The sequence below is a fragment of the Trachurus trachurus genome (genome assembly GCF_905171665.1).
Source record: "Trachurus trachurus genome assembly, chromosome: 16".
Classification (NCBI taxonomy): Eukaryota; Metazoa; Chordata; class Actinopteri; order Carangiformes; family Carangidae; genus Trachurus; species Trachurus trachurus.
Window position 1 is genome coordinate 19,408,255 of NC_139902.1, and position 16,801 is coordinate 19,425,055.

The 16,801-nt window shown below is 41.5% G+C and overlaps 1 protein-coding gene across 1 annotated transcript; it reads left to right on the top strand.

Moving 5' to 3' along the window:
- Positions 1-3,067: 3,067 nt before the first annotated feature.
- On the top strand, positions 3,068-16,549 carry slc6a3 (solute carrier family 6 member 3; the record flags this gene model as incomplete). Its single annotated transcript, XM_083988926.1, has 15 exons — positions 3,068-3,154; positions 3,551-3,761; positions 4,514-4,645; positions 6,695-6,899; positions 7,816-7,954; positions 8,610-8,744; positions 9,620-9,723; positions 10,276-10,400; positions 11,023-11,135; positions 11,307-11,435; positions 13,458-13,557; positions 15,537-15,637; positions 15,939-16,106; positions 16,272-16,343; positions 16,526-16,549. 15 exons carry the CDS (start codon positions 3,068-3,070, stop codon positions 16,547-16,549), a joined length of 1,845 nt encoding a protein of 614 aa, XP_083845052.1.
- Between the last annotated feature and the right edge of the window lie 252 nt (positions 16,550-16,801).

Sequence of the window (16,801 nt, forward strand, 5' to 3'; positions counted from 1 at the left end):
ATGTGCTTCTCACCTTTGGAGGTATTGTATGAGTGAGGCTGGAAGAGAAAGCTTCAGTTGTTCACAGCACTGTCACCTCTCTTCACCCCTCTCCTATCCCACTTCCTCTGCTTCACATATCTCCTCCTCTCTCTCTCTTCTTCTTCTCTCTGGGTCTCAGCTGTTGCGTTTATGAAAACAAGACACTCGATTATGTTCACCTTGCCCAAGCTCAATCGGAAACCTCATACATCCAGCACGGCTCGGATTGATCCAACGATTTCTGATTTGAGGCCTGAGCCTTGATGGATGATTTCACGTTGTAGGTGTGTGCGCTGTGTTAGTGTTGGGGATTAGTGGCCGATTGATCATTACGATTGGCTTGCAAACAATAAGATGTCATCGTGGACATGAGGGTCATAATTCTGTCCGTGGGGAGCGGGCTGATTGTGTTATTTGATGCCCTGGCCCATGTTTTGGTTGAGTATGAAATGGGAGAGGTCTGGGTGTCAGGACTGATTGTGTGTTAGGCCTGTCAGACATTTATAGGTAATGAGATTTCTGCCACTTGACAGGGTGGGTAGGTGGGTCACTGGGGTCCACTGAGGGGTGGAGCAAGAAGAGAGGAAAAGAAAAAGGGCGAGAGGTTCAATGGACAGTAGCTGGGAGGGACAAAATAAAATGAACATGAAGAGATTTTTAATTAAAGCAAGTGAAAACATATTTTCTTAATCAGGGTCTATGACCAATTAGGTCAACTCACGTGAGCCATAGTAATGTCTGAATCAATATCTGATGGCTGCAGATCTGAGTAAACCACTTTCATACAGTTCTTTTTAAGCAATTTTAGAAAAAATAATACACCAGAATGGAGTTTCTGTAAAATGTGAACTTCGATTTCTGCTTTACTCATAAATCTTTCATTTAACATGTTGTGAATAACTGAAGGATGTCATGCCCAGTTTTGCCTACTGAAGATATCACCATCACAAACAACAGCACACATTTTTGATTATTTGTTGACGACCTATTAGTTTATATTGTCATCTTTTTCACAGTTGGACACATTAGCTGAGATGCTTCAACATAACTAAGAGAAAACCTATGAAAATTAGAAAACACTGCAATACCATTGTGCTACACACAGGATTCATTGTCCAGTCGGTGCATAATATCCCCAGTCAAATGAATCAAAAGCATAATATTTATTAAACGGGGGTTTATTAAGGTTAACACATGCTAAAACTAAAACATGGTTTGAAATCTCTTTTGCATCCTTTTTTTCGTTTTCTAACGCTTCCAAAATGACCATATACCAAATCCTAATTTGAATAATAAAACAATACTTTTAATTCTGATCTATAAAGATTATAAAGATTTTTTATTCTGATTCTGAGTTATAGAATATAGTCTTATCGTTGAAAATTAATTTTTAAATGATGGGGGAGGGAGAAAAATCTAGGAAGTAAACTCTATTTATTTTTCCATAGTGACAACTGAAGACTTTCTTTCTTTCTTCTTGTTTTTATGAAACAGTGTATCTCCCAAGAGATACATACATTGTTTCATATTAATATTGATTTGTAGGCATATGTCTAAGCATTATCTGATGCATTTTTCACATTATGTCATACTGTCAGCAGCTTTCATTGGTCTAATTGTTATGAGTATAAATTGCATTACTGATACTGTAAGTCTCAGGCCAAGAGAGATCAGTAATATGCTCACATTTAGCAGAGTTTTTACATTTATTAAGTGTCAGTGAATCTGTGGGTAGTGTTTAATTCAATATTACTTTAATTCCTTTTTTTAATGTGGAGAAATAAATAAGGGTCATCCAGGAAAATGGTTAAATCAGGTGAGAAAATGTGCAATGATAGGAGAGAGAGGAGGAGGGACAGACTGAGGGAAGGGAGGGAGTGAGGGAGGAGAGTGACGGTGATGGGGGGGGGGTGTTGTTGATTGTTTCTCATATTTCAAGAGTGGTCCCCCAGACAGATCTCCACACCAGACCACAGGGTACTCCAGGCTCTGTGTGTCTGTCGGGGTGGGAGGGCTTTCCTCAACTCATCATAGATTTGCTAGTTCCTCTCGTCTTCTTCTGTCTTCATCTTCATCTCTTGTCTCACTGTGACTCCGTCTCTCACTGTATTTTTCCATTTTTAATAACATTTTTTGCCTTAATCTGGGTCTAATTGTTAACTTCTCGAGGACGGTCTGCCTAAATATGGTCAGCATCAGTTTGCAGCGCACTGAGGAACATCAGCACAACTGGAATTAAATTGTCCAAACTGACAACTGGAGGAGCTTTCACCTGTCATTTTACAAAGGTGAGGGTTTCATGTTCCTTCTTTTGTTGATATGTATTTAATATATAATCGTATTTGCAATTATTACAGAATTTGGCTGTAACATATGGTATTATTTGTTAAAGTAACAGAATAGGTGACTGAATCTGTCACAAATTTGTAGCAATGTTGTGGCATATAGGTTCAAATGATGAAAGAGAATGCATATTTTCCATTGTAGAAATTAAAAGGTGATCACCTCCCTAAAGAAAGTTTGGCCCATTACTGATCTTTTTTTTTATATATGTCATATAGATCATTTTAAAGAATAAAATTTGATACTGAAAATTCAGAATTTAATTTGGTGAATCTCAGGATGTATTAGACAGGGATTATAGATGCTGGGCCATATCTGTGAGCAAAATGGCGATCAACAAGTGTGAAATGAAATGAGCACGCTGTGATGGCCTTGTGGAGACACTCGCCTACCCCCCTTGTGCTCCCCTCATCCCAGATCCCATTGGTTTCCCCCCCTCCTCTTGCTCTTTCTGCATTTTATGTAATAATATATAGTCACTAGGCTGTGTAAATTATTGAAAATTACATATGTACAACTTCACTGTTCTTTATTGCTTAATTTTTGTTTCATTGTTATATGAATCTCCATTGAGACTTTTTTAATATTAAACAACAACCTGATTTCCCCTAGAGGGAATGATAAAGGTTTTTATATGTTTTCTGTCTCAATCTGCACCCAAGACTCATCAACTGCATCTACCTTCTTCCCTCTGCACCCCTCCATGCTGACAGAGAGAGTCCCTGTCGGCCTCATGTCCTCAGTTGTAGCCCCGGAAAAACCCGCCTCCAACACCATGGGCCCCAAAGAGGTCAGTGCAGATCTGACATGTGAAGTCAATTAATTGCATAAACTAAGCATGGTCGAGAAAACCTCACATGCTCTTGGTGTCAGCGTATATCTATTTGACTTAGTCTAACTCAATCTATGTTTCTGGTTGCAGAGAAAATGAAAATAAATAAATAAAGGGGACATAGACTGCATGTACTAATACAGATAACATTATAAAATGCATGAAATGAAGGTGATAGTGACTGTCTGTCATGCGTGGGAAGACATTAAGTCACACAAATATATGTATATGCTTGTACATGTAAACGTTGTCCTTCTGTGGTTATGTCATAGAGAGACGCTTGATAATACTATGTAGCCTATATGACGCTGAATAATATGCATCCAATTGATTATGAACTTCATGACCCTTCAGGTGGAGCTGATCCTTGTAAAGGAGCAGAACGGGGTCCAGTTCACCTCCACCACCTTAGTGGCTCCAGCTCCAGCTCAGACAGCCCCCAGTGGGGAGGAGGAGAGGGAGACCTGGGGGAAAAAGATTGATTTCCTCCTGTCAGTCATCGGGTTTGCCGTGGACCTTGCCAATGTCTGGAGATTCCCCTACCTCTGCTACAAAAATGGTGGAGGTGAGGAAGATATGGAGGGGGGGGGGGGGGGGGGGGGGAGCGGCTGTTTTGACCCCTTTTTAAAGAGCACCCTCATCTGCTACACTGAGAGGCGGAAAATAGATAGAAAAGGGAATATGGAATCAAAGGAGGTATAGGAAAGAGTTGAGAGAGGGAGGAAATAAAGTCGGAATTTATATACACACTCACCTGCATGGACTATACGTGTGCACACACACACACACTGTCTACTTTCACAGGTGTGTATCTTTGCATGTGTGCTTCAGCTCCTTATCTGTGCTGCTTGCTGTTTGTGATTTTTCCAACCCTTTACACAGATCAAAATAAAGGGGAAAAACCACCACAGCTGCTCCGAATAGATTAGCTCTAACAATCACTGCCACTAATTATGGCTGTTTAACATAGAGCTCTAATTATGTTTAAGAGCTGTAAATGATACTGTAGCCGTGGTTGAGGCTGACACCCTTCTCTGGTGATACTGTATGTCCCCAAATCTAACATGCTGTCATATCTATGTCTTTACTGCTGAGATTCATTTAGGGAAATTAGTCCAAACTATATCATAAGCACTCATTTGATTTATTTATAAAATTCTGTCTGAAAACTGCACATCAAACCAATTCCTTATGTTTAATTCAGCTATACAGTGACATAGCCACTATATTATTATATCTAATTAGAATAATCTGGAGTCTTTATTAAAATATGTGTGTGTACAGCTCAGAATCTCACTTGAGTGTGTGTGTTTGCAGGGGCTTTCCTAGTGCCATACCTGTTCTTCATGGTGATAGCAGGCATGCCTCTCTTCTACATGGAGCTGGCTCTGGGACAGTATAACAGAGAGGGGGCAGCAGGGGTCTGGAAGATCTGTCCTATATTTAAAGGTAGGAGGTGACCCCACTCACACACACCCCCCACACACACACATGTGGACGCACACCCAAATGCACTCTCTGTATATCCTCCTTCAATATCCTACATGTCATTCTGTCTGCTTGTCTGCCCACATGCCTGCCTGTCCACATGCCAGTCTCTTTTGTCTGCACGTCTCCGTGCTGAGCAGCGACAGGCATTGTTTATCCTTCCCAGAACATCAGGTTCTGTTGGCACTCAGATGGAAAGCAAATGAAAATTGGGCTTTTAGACTCTTGTCCTGATTGTCCAAACCCTTCTGTCAAATAGTGGTGAGCACTGGGCTGACACTCTCTCTGGGTACTTTTCAACACATCAATAAGCAAAGCGAAGGCCACCCAAACGTACACTAATGGAGAAACACACATTAAGACCAATTTACATTTCTGAGCAAAGTCATTGGGTGAAAATATAATGATACACTTTGTGTGTTGTTGTTTTTTATATTTTACAAGATGTCACTTGTGTGTGTATTGTGTGTTCATCCATCTGTTGCTGTACTCTACCCTGATCTTATGTTTGCAAAGTTATGGTTTCACTTAAACACATTCTATCAATGTAAAGGTGCATCAGAAATACAGCATCAAGTGCCATACCATGTGTTGCCTCACAGTTTGAAGCCATAGCACTGTCTGTTGTTGATCACGTCCTCGCTGGTCTGAAAGTGGCCTGCAGTGTGTTCGTGTTGCTCCATGTGTTTCTAAGTGCGTGTGTGTGTTCGCGTCTCAGAGTGGGAGCTTTCCTGTGTGCGAACATGTGCCGTCTGTCAGGGACCACACTGAGTACGTTGACGTTCTAATCACACGCTTCACTCTCTCTCTGTCTCTCAGCGGGGGGATAACAGTAATTATTCAAACACACACATACACATGCCCATATTGACAGTAATTATTCTGATCAACAAGCTGGTTTCCTCTCAGGATCAATGCATTTGAAGAAAAGGGCTGAAGGAAGGGAGACAGAGAGAGATGGAGAGATAGCATGGCCCCATGCGGCGCTAATAAGAGGCATCGCTCCCCGGACAAATATCACATCCACATTACAAAGGAATCAATAAGGCACAGTTCTGGTCATGCCTCTTAGCAAAGGTTGACAATTAAATTCAGCCTTAGAAGATTGGACATAGTTTCAGGTTTATAGAAAGGGTAGATGTGGCGATAATTAAGGCATGAAGAGGCAATCTGGAAAAGTTGTGCTGCTTTCTGTGAGACTGCAGGCATTTGTGACAGGCTACTGTACTCACACTGAGACTGTGCTTTCTGTTGTGTAGGGATCTGTCACGATGTATTCACTGCCTAAGTCATGCCTAAGTCTTGACTGTACATGGAACTTGCCATCTTTTCTGCTGATTCAGATGGGCTCTTTGGTTTATACCTTTAAGATTAGCACTAACCAGTGGCTTTGGTTCACTGTTTCCAGCATGATGGCAAATGTGTTGCAGGAAAGCACGATAAGGAGCCGAGAAAGTCAATAAATGATGTTATGATCATCTATGTTTCACTGAAATCCAGGCAGACAATAGTATGTGTCAAGCTTTTGTGTTGTGTTGTTGTGCGCATCCTCCCACTAGGACATCGTAAGTGATGGGAAAAGTATTTAGGTCCTTTTCTTAAAATGATCACAAATAAAACAATATACAAATAACACCATTACAAGTCATATATTCAAAATCTAACTTTAGTTGAGTAAATTAAATAAAGTGATTGTTGCAATGGAAAAATGTGGTAGAATGAAATGGACATTGTTTGCCTTTGAAATGTAAGAGTATAAGGAAATTCATGTATGTAAGCAAAGTTGTTGCTACTTTGTTACTCTTCACTGGACTTCTCTACAGTCATGGAAATCAGCCATGGAGAGCAGTGCTCTGTAATTAGAGGCCGAAGGCATCTAGGTACCTTTTCAGATATCTCAGGTGCTAATTTGTGGAGTGGGAGCTGTCTGCCACCCCTCCCCTCTACTCTCTATCCCTGCCTGCACTTCTGTCTTTACTGTCTGTACTGTCATTTATGTCCTCCACACAGGCGTTGGTTTTACAGTCATCCTCATTTCCCTCTATGTTGGATTCTACTACAACGTCATCATCTCCTGGGCGCTGTTCTACCTCTTTTCCTCGTTCACTGGTGAGCTACCGTGGGTTCACTGCAACAACACCTGGAACAGTCCTAACTGCTCCGACTGGGCCGACAACAGCTCTGTCAGGGTCACCCCTGCTCAGGAGTACTTTGAGTAAGTTGATCTAAATTTCACAACTTTAAATCTTAAAATTCCTATTCACTTCCACTTTTTGAAAACATAGAAATAAAGTTTTACTTAAAAAGTTAAATATTCAGTATGGATCCCAGGTTTAGCTGCATTTAGCTCTTGCTACCGCCCTCCTTGTGCAGACAACCAGGTGTTGCCTTTTCCAATAAGTGAGGGGTTGTTCTGTTGTGACAGTTGAGGCATGTGATCCATGCTAGTTGAAATGACAGTGCTGTCTGCACAGAAGCACCTGCAGACAATTTGACCACATCAGTGGAACATTGGAAGATCTTTTCCAGTCTCACTCCTTGAAATTATCTGACTCAAGTCGTCAACGATGTGCAGCGATTTTTTATAGATGATATAAGCAACTCATTTCAAAGATGATAGAAAAGTACACATTCCCCTTTTCTAACCAATGCACCATGTTTTTCTATCCTTTGGCAGGCTGTTGGGATCTTAAAGATATTTTAGGCTACAATAATACAATATTTTGCAGCATTGCCAACAGATGCACAAACACTCATGTAGTATCTAGTGTATAGGCAAAACCACGTGTCCCCTGTCGCTTGTCACTGATGAACACCAGGCACTCAGCTTCCAACGAGACTAGGCACTAGGCATTATCCTTTTAGTTTTATCTATGATCCAGATGCAGGTGTATTGCTTAACCGATGTCGTGGGTGACAGTATATTTCAAATATACTGTGTAGGCACTGTCATTTGGGGTACATAGATTCTGAATACATCTACAATCGGTTAATTCAGGGTCATCTTTAAATGTCTCTGGGTAAAACTCAAAGTGACCTCAGCAGGACCCAGGTCCCTCAGCATTATAGCCCCTTGCTTAGCAAAAAATAAATAGTGTGATTGCTCTAAACAAGGAAATTCCTTTCCTTAGACGAGGGGTGCTCCACATCCAGGACAGTAATGGTATTGATGACCTGGGTCGTCCACGCTGGCAGTTGACCTCCTGTCTGGCTGTGGTGATCGTTCTGCTCTACTTCAGTCTCTGGAAGGGAGTCAAGACCTCGGGCAAGGTAGGAAACTACTTAATAGGCATGTTGCATAATATGGGAGTCAAAAGTCACTTCAAGATGCACAGTTATTTTCAAGGAGCTATTTGGAAGTTTTGTTTTCACTGCGTGATCAGTTTTAGCATTAACAGACGTTGACTTTCAAATCGAGAAGAAATGTTGCATGTTCAGCATCAAATATAATTCCCTTACTCAAGGAGTGCTGTCTCCTGCAAAGGAAAGCAACACTAATGTTAACTGATGTCTTTATCTCATCTTTTCTTCGTCCAAAGTTAGCATGCTAACCAGCCTCCAACTGAGCCTCTTGTCACTACTGTATAGCCTCAAGACTTAGTGCTGCTCAGACAGTGTGCTGCAACCTTTTGTCCAGCAACTATCACCACCACCCACTCCTAGCAAGAAACTACATGTGGCGACGTGAAAAAAGTACAATTGGCCACTTTAAGGTTATGTGTGAAAGGGAAATATGGCATCTACAAGTATAGTTTAAATAAACACCAATATGCACAATAGGAATGTACAACACAAATTAACTTTTTCACTCTAACTTGCATGTGTTCATCTGTCTATCTCTGTGTATGTGTGGACTTCTTTCCTCTGTGTAAATATGCGGGTATTCTGTATGTGCTGTGGTGGCCATGTGTGTTACCCTGATCAGGTTGTGTGGATCACGGCCACCATGCCCTATGTGGTCTTGACTGTGCTGCTGCTCCGCGGAGTCACTCTGCCTGGAGCCATCGATGGCATTAAGGCCTACCTCTCTGTGGACTTCCGGAAACTCTGTGACGCCAAGGTGAGAGGGAAGGGGGAGGGCACACGTGGAGTGAGAGAGGCAGGGGTGCAGAGGAAGAAGAGGAAGCGACATTGGAGGAATTTGGTTAAAAGGCTCCTTAAAGGAAAGCTTTGACAATTGAAGTTTATCACTTAATATATATAAGTGTATGATGCACAAAAGAAGCAATTAAGGGCAACTTGACTTCATATAGAAACTGGTAACAGTGACAAATCAGTACTTAGAGGGTGTTTTGACATTACAAACTATTAGCCCCAAACACACAAATAACAAACAACAATCCTCAACTCCACAGTCAAATCAAACCTTTTTTCATCATTATTATCCACAGGGCTGAATGACACAAGCCTGAATATGAGTTCAGTTGAAACAGCAACTGTAGGGTCAATATGTAGAGATGTTAACTGTCTGCCCAGAGAGGGAAAAAAATAAATACACTGGTTTACAATGACAAGTTAGAGAGGGATTTCCCTAAGGTCTAAAAATAGTAAGAAAATTGTTGCTATAAACATCTCTAATATTTTCCTTATCTGTGACACCCACTATCACAGCTTATAACAATGTCTTATTTACATTAATAGCAGGCACCATGGAGCTCAATAAGTAACCATGCAGGACTAAAGGACTCAGTTATGGAGAAAGGCAGAGAAAGCAAGAAGGAGAGAGATAGAGAGATGCATGGCAGCAATTGGAGAATTAGATTAGATAGATGCATGGAGCAGTAATTTGCAAAATTACCCCCCATATTCACAAGCGTCTTTCATCTACTGCCGTTGAATGAGTTTCCTGCAATTATCCCTAATAATGGCTTTTTTCCTCTCCTGTGCCTTTTGTTTGCCGCTTCACACAAGTGAGCTTGTTCTGTCGCTCCCCAGGTCTGGATTGAGGCAGCGACACAGATCTGTTTCTCTCTGGGAGTGGGGTTTGGTGTGCTAATTGCCTTTTCCAGCTACAACAAATTCAGCAACAACTGTTACAGGTAAACACACACAGGGAAGGGCAGGGAGTGGCTTCTACACAGAAACACATGCACACGCAACATAAGCAGGTGAATTACAATAACCTTTGAAGCTCCTTGAATCCCGCAGCAGACAGCAGTAACACCAATCAAAACTGTCGCACTCTTTGAAAATGGTCAGCATCCCACTGGAGGCTTTTATCTCCTCTTTTTCCTTATTTAACGTTTCTGATATTGACACTGGCACTGCCCACCTCGTCCTCGTGGACATAAACAAAAATGTAGGTTTGCCAACCCCCTTATTTGTTAATGACAGTTTGATTCTGGGCAGTTGCATAACAGACAAGGAAATAACCAACCGACTGACATAATAATCCATATATTCTACCCAGTCTTAACCCGTTTCCGCCCAGCGGGCCATGACACGCTAAAATGAGACCACCACTCACATTATTTTTTCATGAACTGTCTAGTCAATAATGTTGATATTGACTGTGTGATGGCAGATGACTGATGAATATTTTACACCGGACATCCCTTTTTTACCTTCTTATTTATTTTCATAAAATACAGAGACGCCATCATCACCAGCTCCATCAACTCTCTGACCAGTTTCTTCTCCGGCTTCGTGGTCTTCTCCTTCCTCGGTTACATGTCCCACAAACACAATGTGGCCCTGGACAAAGTTGCCAGAGATGGTACAGTGTGTTTTTCTTTTGGTGTTTTTGTCATCAAGAAAATGTCATGTCATCAAGTTAAGGTTCTCCACTCAGCTGTCAGATATTGACAATAAGAAATAATATAAACAGAATATTAGGTGAAATATTAGGTGTAGCAGGGACATTTTCCCTGAGGTTTTCAAAGTAAAAATAAGTCATATCTCTTCTCTAATTTGACTACAACCCTACTCTATTTTTGTTTGTTTTTCTCAGTCATTAACTATGGGAATCAGGGGAGTGGAAGGCATATTCTTATAGGCTGTTGCTTTTGAGTAACCCATATCTGCTTACCTTTGGCATTATTCCATATTGAGTGCTATTAAATGACACTGCAAACAGCTGACAGTGGCAAAAGTCAATGCCAGATGAGTAGAGGCAGTATCATGTGCATTATACTTTAACTACTTCAAGAGTCAGCAATATAAGATGTGTTACTGTAAGTTGCCAGTACTGTAATCAATGAAGAAGACCCAGTATAAATAGATGCAACCCACTCTATTTTCGAGGCAACTTTTGGGCTGTTTTATAAATGTTCCAAATGTGTATGTGTCTGTGAGTTTTGCAGTTTTCTACTTAAATCTTGACTTTCTTGTTTTTTTAGGGGCTGGGTTGGTATTTGTCATTTACCCAGAAGCCATTGCAACATTACCTGGGTCATCAGTATGGGCGGTTATCTTCTTCATCATGTTGTTGACACTGGGCATAGACAGTGCAGTGAGTATCTGTGTTGGAGCAGATTGATGATGATTATTTTTGTTTTATTTTATCTCAGGTGGTTCTTGGTACTAATTTCATTTTTCTATCTTTTGTTTTGGAGCTACAAATCCAGTGACTCAGCAGCTCAGCTTTCACAGACTTGGAGTTTTCTTGTGTCTTTTGTTGCAGATGGGTGGGATGGAGTCGGTGATTACTGGGCTGATTGATGAATTCAAATTCCTGCACAAGCACAGAGAACTTTTCACCCTCTTCATTGTTGTTGCCACATTTCTCATCTCCCTCTTCTGTGTTACAAATGTAAGTATGACAGCAGTGGTGGACAGCAACAATGTGAATTTATTTGAGTACTGTACTTAAATACATTTTTTTTTATCTTTTTGATAAAACTAGTTTTCAGAGAAAACTAAACTTAACTTTGGCGGTTCACATGCCAGTGTTGTTGGCTTTGGCAGAGAAAGGCCAATTAGATAATAACATGAATAGAGAATTTTTTTCTTTATATTTGTTTTGTTAGATGTTGGGGGCTAACAAAGATGCAGGAAGTGAAACAAACAAAAGGATGTTCAGCAGCAGCAGAAATAAGAATATTCTGCACAGCTGCAGAGTTTAAAGGGGATCTATTATGCTTTTCCGGCTTTTCAGACTTTTATATATGTTTAAAATGTTGGATAATGGTTAGAGGCCGTGGAAGTGTCATATCATGAGGTTAATGCATTTGGAGGTAAACCCTGCTAGATGATTGGGATTTCTCTTGGATTTCTCTGTACACCTGTTACACTCGGTTGCGCTGACTTTTTTTTTACATGAGCTCGCGTCGACGTCATGGAGTGCCGGACTCCCCTACATGGTCATGCCGAGGTCTCTGCTCCAGCCGGCCCCGCCTCCTCCCATGCTGCTCTGTTGTGGCTGGGGTCACAGCGGAGAGCGGAGCGGACTACTTCCTGCTTTTTCCCTGCATGTTTTACCCTGCATGTTTTAGCGCTGTAGCGTCACTTTACTAAGTTTTATTTAGAAGTTTACGCCGACGTTTCATGTAAGTGAAGCTGTACCTGTGTGAGCAGCGACGTACCGCCGGGGCGACGTTGTTCGTCGGACCGACGTGACGCTGGACCGACGGAGCACCGGAGCTCCGGAGCTGCAGCGGCTCCTCACACAGGCAGAGCCCGTCTGCAAGCCTCCTTGGCCGGGCAGACGTCCGTGCTCATCGCGGTAGAGAAAACCCTCGCTAATAAACATACCCGCAGGTTTTTTAGACGTTTACCACCGTGTGGTTATTGTTTTTCGGAGATAAATGTTGGTCTCATTGATGAAATCTTACAATTGTGGCAGTTGAATTAGTTTGAATGAAAAGTGAAGCTGTGAGAAGGAGGAGGAGAGGAGCAGTGCTGCGGAGCTCTGTAGTCTATGTGCACAAATCACCACATTTACATCAATAAATAACTGTTTTACAATGAACTGACCAGTCTGCATATATTTTTAATTTATTTTTGCATTTTTATATTACATGTTACATGGTTACAGTAGCCTACATGGCAAAGACTACTCTATACCATCTTTGGTTAGGGTGAGACTAGGTCATGGGCACATTTCATTACACAATGTAGACTGGTCAGATGCAATTTGCCTACTGCAGATTTAGCTTTTGTTTGCATTTGGCCAAATCAGTATAGGTACTAGTAGTAGACATCGTCATGGTAACGCAATGCTGAGGGAGTGGTTCATTTGCATTTAAAGGGAGGGGCCACTGAAACAGACCGTTTTGCAGAACCCTGTTTTTGAGAGTGCTGTGATGTTTGATCTTTGGGGTATTTTGACCGAAGCACGTCACAGACATGTCTTTAAGACACCCAGGAACTATTTTAGTTTGTGCAAAAAGGAGCATAATAGGTCCCCTTTAAAGGGGCCTGCACACCAATTGAAATGACTGTTTAAAACATGGTTTCACATTTTCTGTGCTCAGCAGCTATTTTTGGTTGTTCCCATTATTTCTGAGCTAACATACTGATTGTTTCATAAATTAACACAATGCAGCATCAGTGTATTCATATTTTTTAAGCAAATGCTTATGTAGTTTTACTTCAGTAATATTTTGACTAAGCTACTAAGCTACTTTTACTTGTATTGGAGTAATATTTGACAAGGAATGTCTGTTCTTTTACTCAAGTAATGAAGTAGTGTGCTTCATCCACCCCTGGATACTAGGGAATCTGTTGTTGCATGCTGGTCTTGTTGCTGTGATTGCTCTTAACACTGTAAGCTTTATGATAAAGGCTTTTATAAATGAAAATATATGTTACCCATTCTCCTCTGTTTTTCCAGGGTGGGATGTACGTGTTCACTCTGCTGGACCACTTTGCAGCAGGAACATCAATTCTCTTTGGAGTGCTTATTGAAGCCATCGGCATCGCCTGGTTCTATGGTGAGAAAGATGGACAAGAGAGATGAGGAAGGGGAAAAAAAGATGATTCATGTTTTCATGGCCCACAAAGCTGATGTTAAATTAGGGCTTTGATGAGAAATCTGTTGGTGTAGGAGTCCTGTGCCACATCACAACATACCTCTATTAGACATGAGGATACTGCAGCTAGAAGCTCTATTCCTGCTAATGGTTTTGGCCTCTTCATTCTCTGTACACATTGGCGTACAATGATTATACTGTAGCTGTGGTGCTGACAAGAGCTCAGTGCGGTTAAATGGCTTTCGGTTTGGCCGCTGCTGCCTGTGGTAGGCTACGTATTCACGTGTTCATGCATCAGTGGTGAGGCACCAGATGAAGAAAGGGAATGGTTGTGCAGGACAGACAAGTAGGGGTAACTTAAAAGTAGTTTTGTAGCAGAATGCCTGTAACACTGTGTTTTACATCCTTTTGCCATCATCTCCACATTGTTGTATTTTTTTAGTTTACTTTTCTCATCACAATCTGTCACTGAAAGTTATTCGCCACATGCTATGGAGTGAAAAATGAAATCATCTACGTGTGTAGGGGTGAATAATTTATTTGTAGACTTTACAGACTTAATAATCTGCCCCTTCTCTTATGGTCATTAAAACAACTAACACATAGAGTGTTCAAATTAATGGCTAAAGTCCGACTGGGTTCTCGATGGATGTTTATCATTGCTTGTCTTTTCACCTTTTGGACCACTAACAGAGAAAAGATGTTTCATAGCGTGTGAAAACCTAACCTCCATTCTGAAGCATCAGCAGGCAGAAAATATTAGAAAGGCAATCTGAAAGGTCAGGGAGAGCAGTTGACCTGAACTTCTAGATTGAGTTTCTTGTCTCATGTCTGCTGAACCTGACTGTGGAGAGATCCATAAAGGGCTAAATACTAACAAGGCCCCAGGCAGTGGGGGGGTCATTGTATTGCCCCACTTTGGTGGGTCCTGACCTTGGCAAGCCAGATAAATCAAGCCTTAGGCTTCACTGGGCCTTTTTCGCTTCCTCTTAACTGCTGACAGAAACCCTTGACCCCTGGCCACTGTGGTCTTTCGTTCTGCTGTCCACTACAGAAGTACATTTAGCTGTGCTGAATACCTGCTCGTCAGTCTGGATATCTCCCTCTGCAGTGAGAGTTGCCTTCCGGGCAGGAAAGCACTAAAAGAAGATGTAGAGCCAGTTTCAGAGAGAAAGAAAATCGTGATGCGATGAAAATGGAGCAAAAACGTATTATAATGGGCTCTGTAGATTTCTCCAAATGTTAATGTAAATTATGTTTTAATCATCTATTCATCCATTTTTGAATGGCAACTTTTGATTGATTTTCAACCACATTCAAAATGAGGTGGTTATACTTTATAGTACTTGATAACCCTTAAATTGAAAACATACCAAGCAGAAGGGACGTCAAACGTGCCTTAAAGCAGAAGTGAGTGATCCGGTCGTTTTCGCTAATGCTGCGTTCCAGGCAGGCTTTTGAAATCGTAAATTACAGCTTCAAGTCACAACTTACGACTTTGTAGCGTTCCAGGCAACCCACTCGTGTTTTTCCGACCTGTTTTACCGGTGAAAGTCACTATAACGGCCACTCGTAACTTCCGACCAGTGAACTCGTACCAGATCGAACTGGTACCACTTCACGGTCGGAAAAATACGAGTTTCCTTGAACGCACCATAACAGTCCTCGTCGCTACGTCACCACATTCACGGCGTTCCTTGGCTGCACACACAGCCCTGCATGCCGTTCTCTCTCCTCATTGGATAAAAACTGTAGGATACGATAAATGTTTTCTCCTCGACTCAGAGCAGAGCAGAGGGACTGAGAGACCCGTGTTTCAGTCCAAACACTCTATGTAAGTGATTGCTGTCGGAAGATATAACTATTTAAGACTTATATTAACACAAATATATCACTCACTTCTGCTTTAAAGCACCTGTGAATATGTCCATGTGTTTCAGGAGTGGATCGTTTCAGTGATGACATTGAGGAGATGATTGGCCAGCGACCAGGCAGGTACTGGAGGCTGTGCTGGAAGTTTGTCAGCCCCTGTTTCCTCCTGGTGAGTCTACTTTATGAACCCTACCAGGGAGAGTTAATAGACAGATGAATGAGACTGAATTGAGACAGTGAGTTTAACCCCATAAATGCCACTGTAAAAATGCAAAGTAAAGAGTGAGTAGAGAGCTGACCTCCCAGGCTACCTGAGCTATATAACCCTTCTAATGTGTCCTGACTCTGAGATCACCTGCTGACTACATCTACACAGCATTAACTCTGAACGCTGATCTCTGAAGACACACCATGGATGGCATTTTTTATCAAATTAAGTTGTTTTATATTCATAACATTTTCTCCCATAGGTCATGGTAGTGGTGAGTTTTGCCACATTCAACCCTCCAAACTACGGCTCCTACACGTTTCCACCGTGGGCTAACATGGTGGGGTGGTGTCTGGCCATTTCCTCCATGACGATGGTGCCTCTCTATGCCATCTACAAACTCTGCACTCTGCCTGGAAAATTTTGCGATGTGAGTCTGAGCTACATATTCTGTGCCAAAATGAGGTGAAATGATTCACGTCAAAGTTTAATCATGTGTGCTCTGCTGTGACATGATTGAGACCTTTTAACATCAAGTGCAGCGTTGTGCTAGAGCCGAGGCTCTAACAGCTCTTCTTTCTCTCTGCTGGAGCAGAGACTGGCATATGCCATCACCCCAGAGACAGAGCATCATTTGGTCGACAACGGGGAGGTTCGACAGTTCACTGTAAGTGTTGACTTGATTTTGATTAATAATAGTCTCAAGCATCACATCTCTGCATGCTTTTACTCAAATGGGTATATTTATATTCCTCTGACTATGCTATTTCTGTTTGTTTAACAAGTATGATTGTGCAGTACATCAGTATCATGTTTTACCTCATAGCCATATTTTATTTTTTCCCACAGCTGCAACACTGGTTGGTGGTCTGAGAATTAGAGAGCGTGTAAGAGAGAGAGTGATAAATATATATATACATATAGTATATATATATATATATATGGAGAGAGAGAGTGAGAGAGAAAACAATGAGTGTGTGGACATTAGGCAGATGAATGAATGCACAGCAAAGGCCTGAAGAAGAAGAGACAAATAGCCATTTAAATTGATCAGCGGTGGTGGTGGTTGGAGCAGTTTAAAAGTGCCGATGAAAAAAACCCATAGAAAATGTAGTGTTCTTTAAT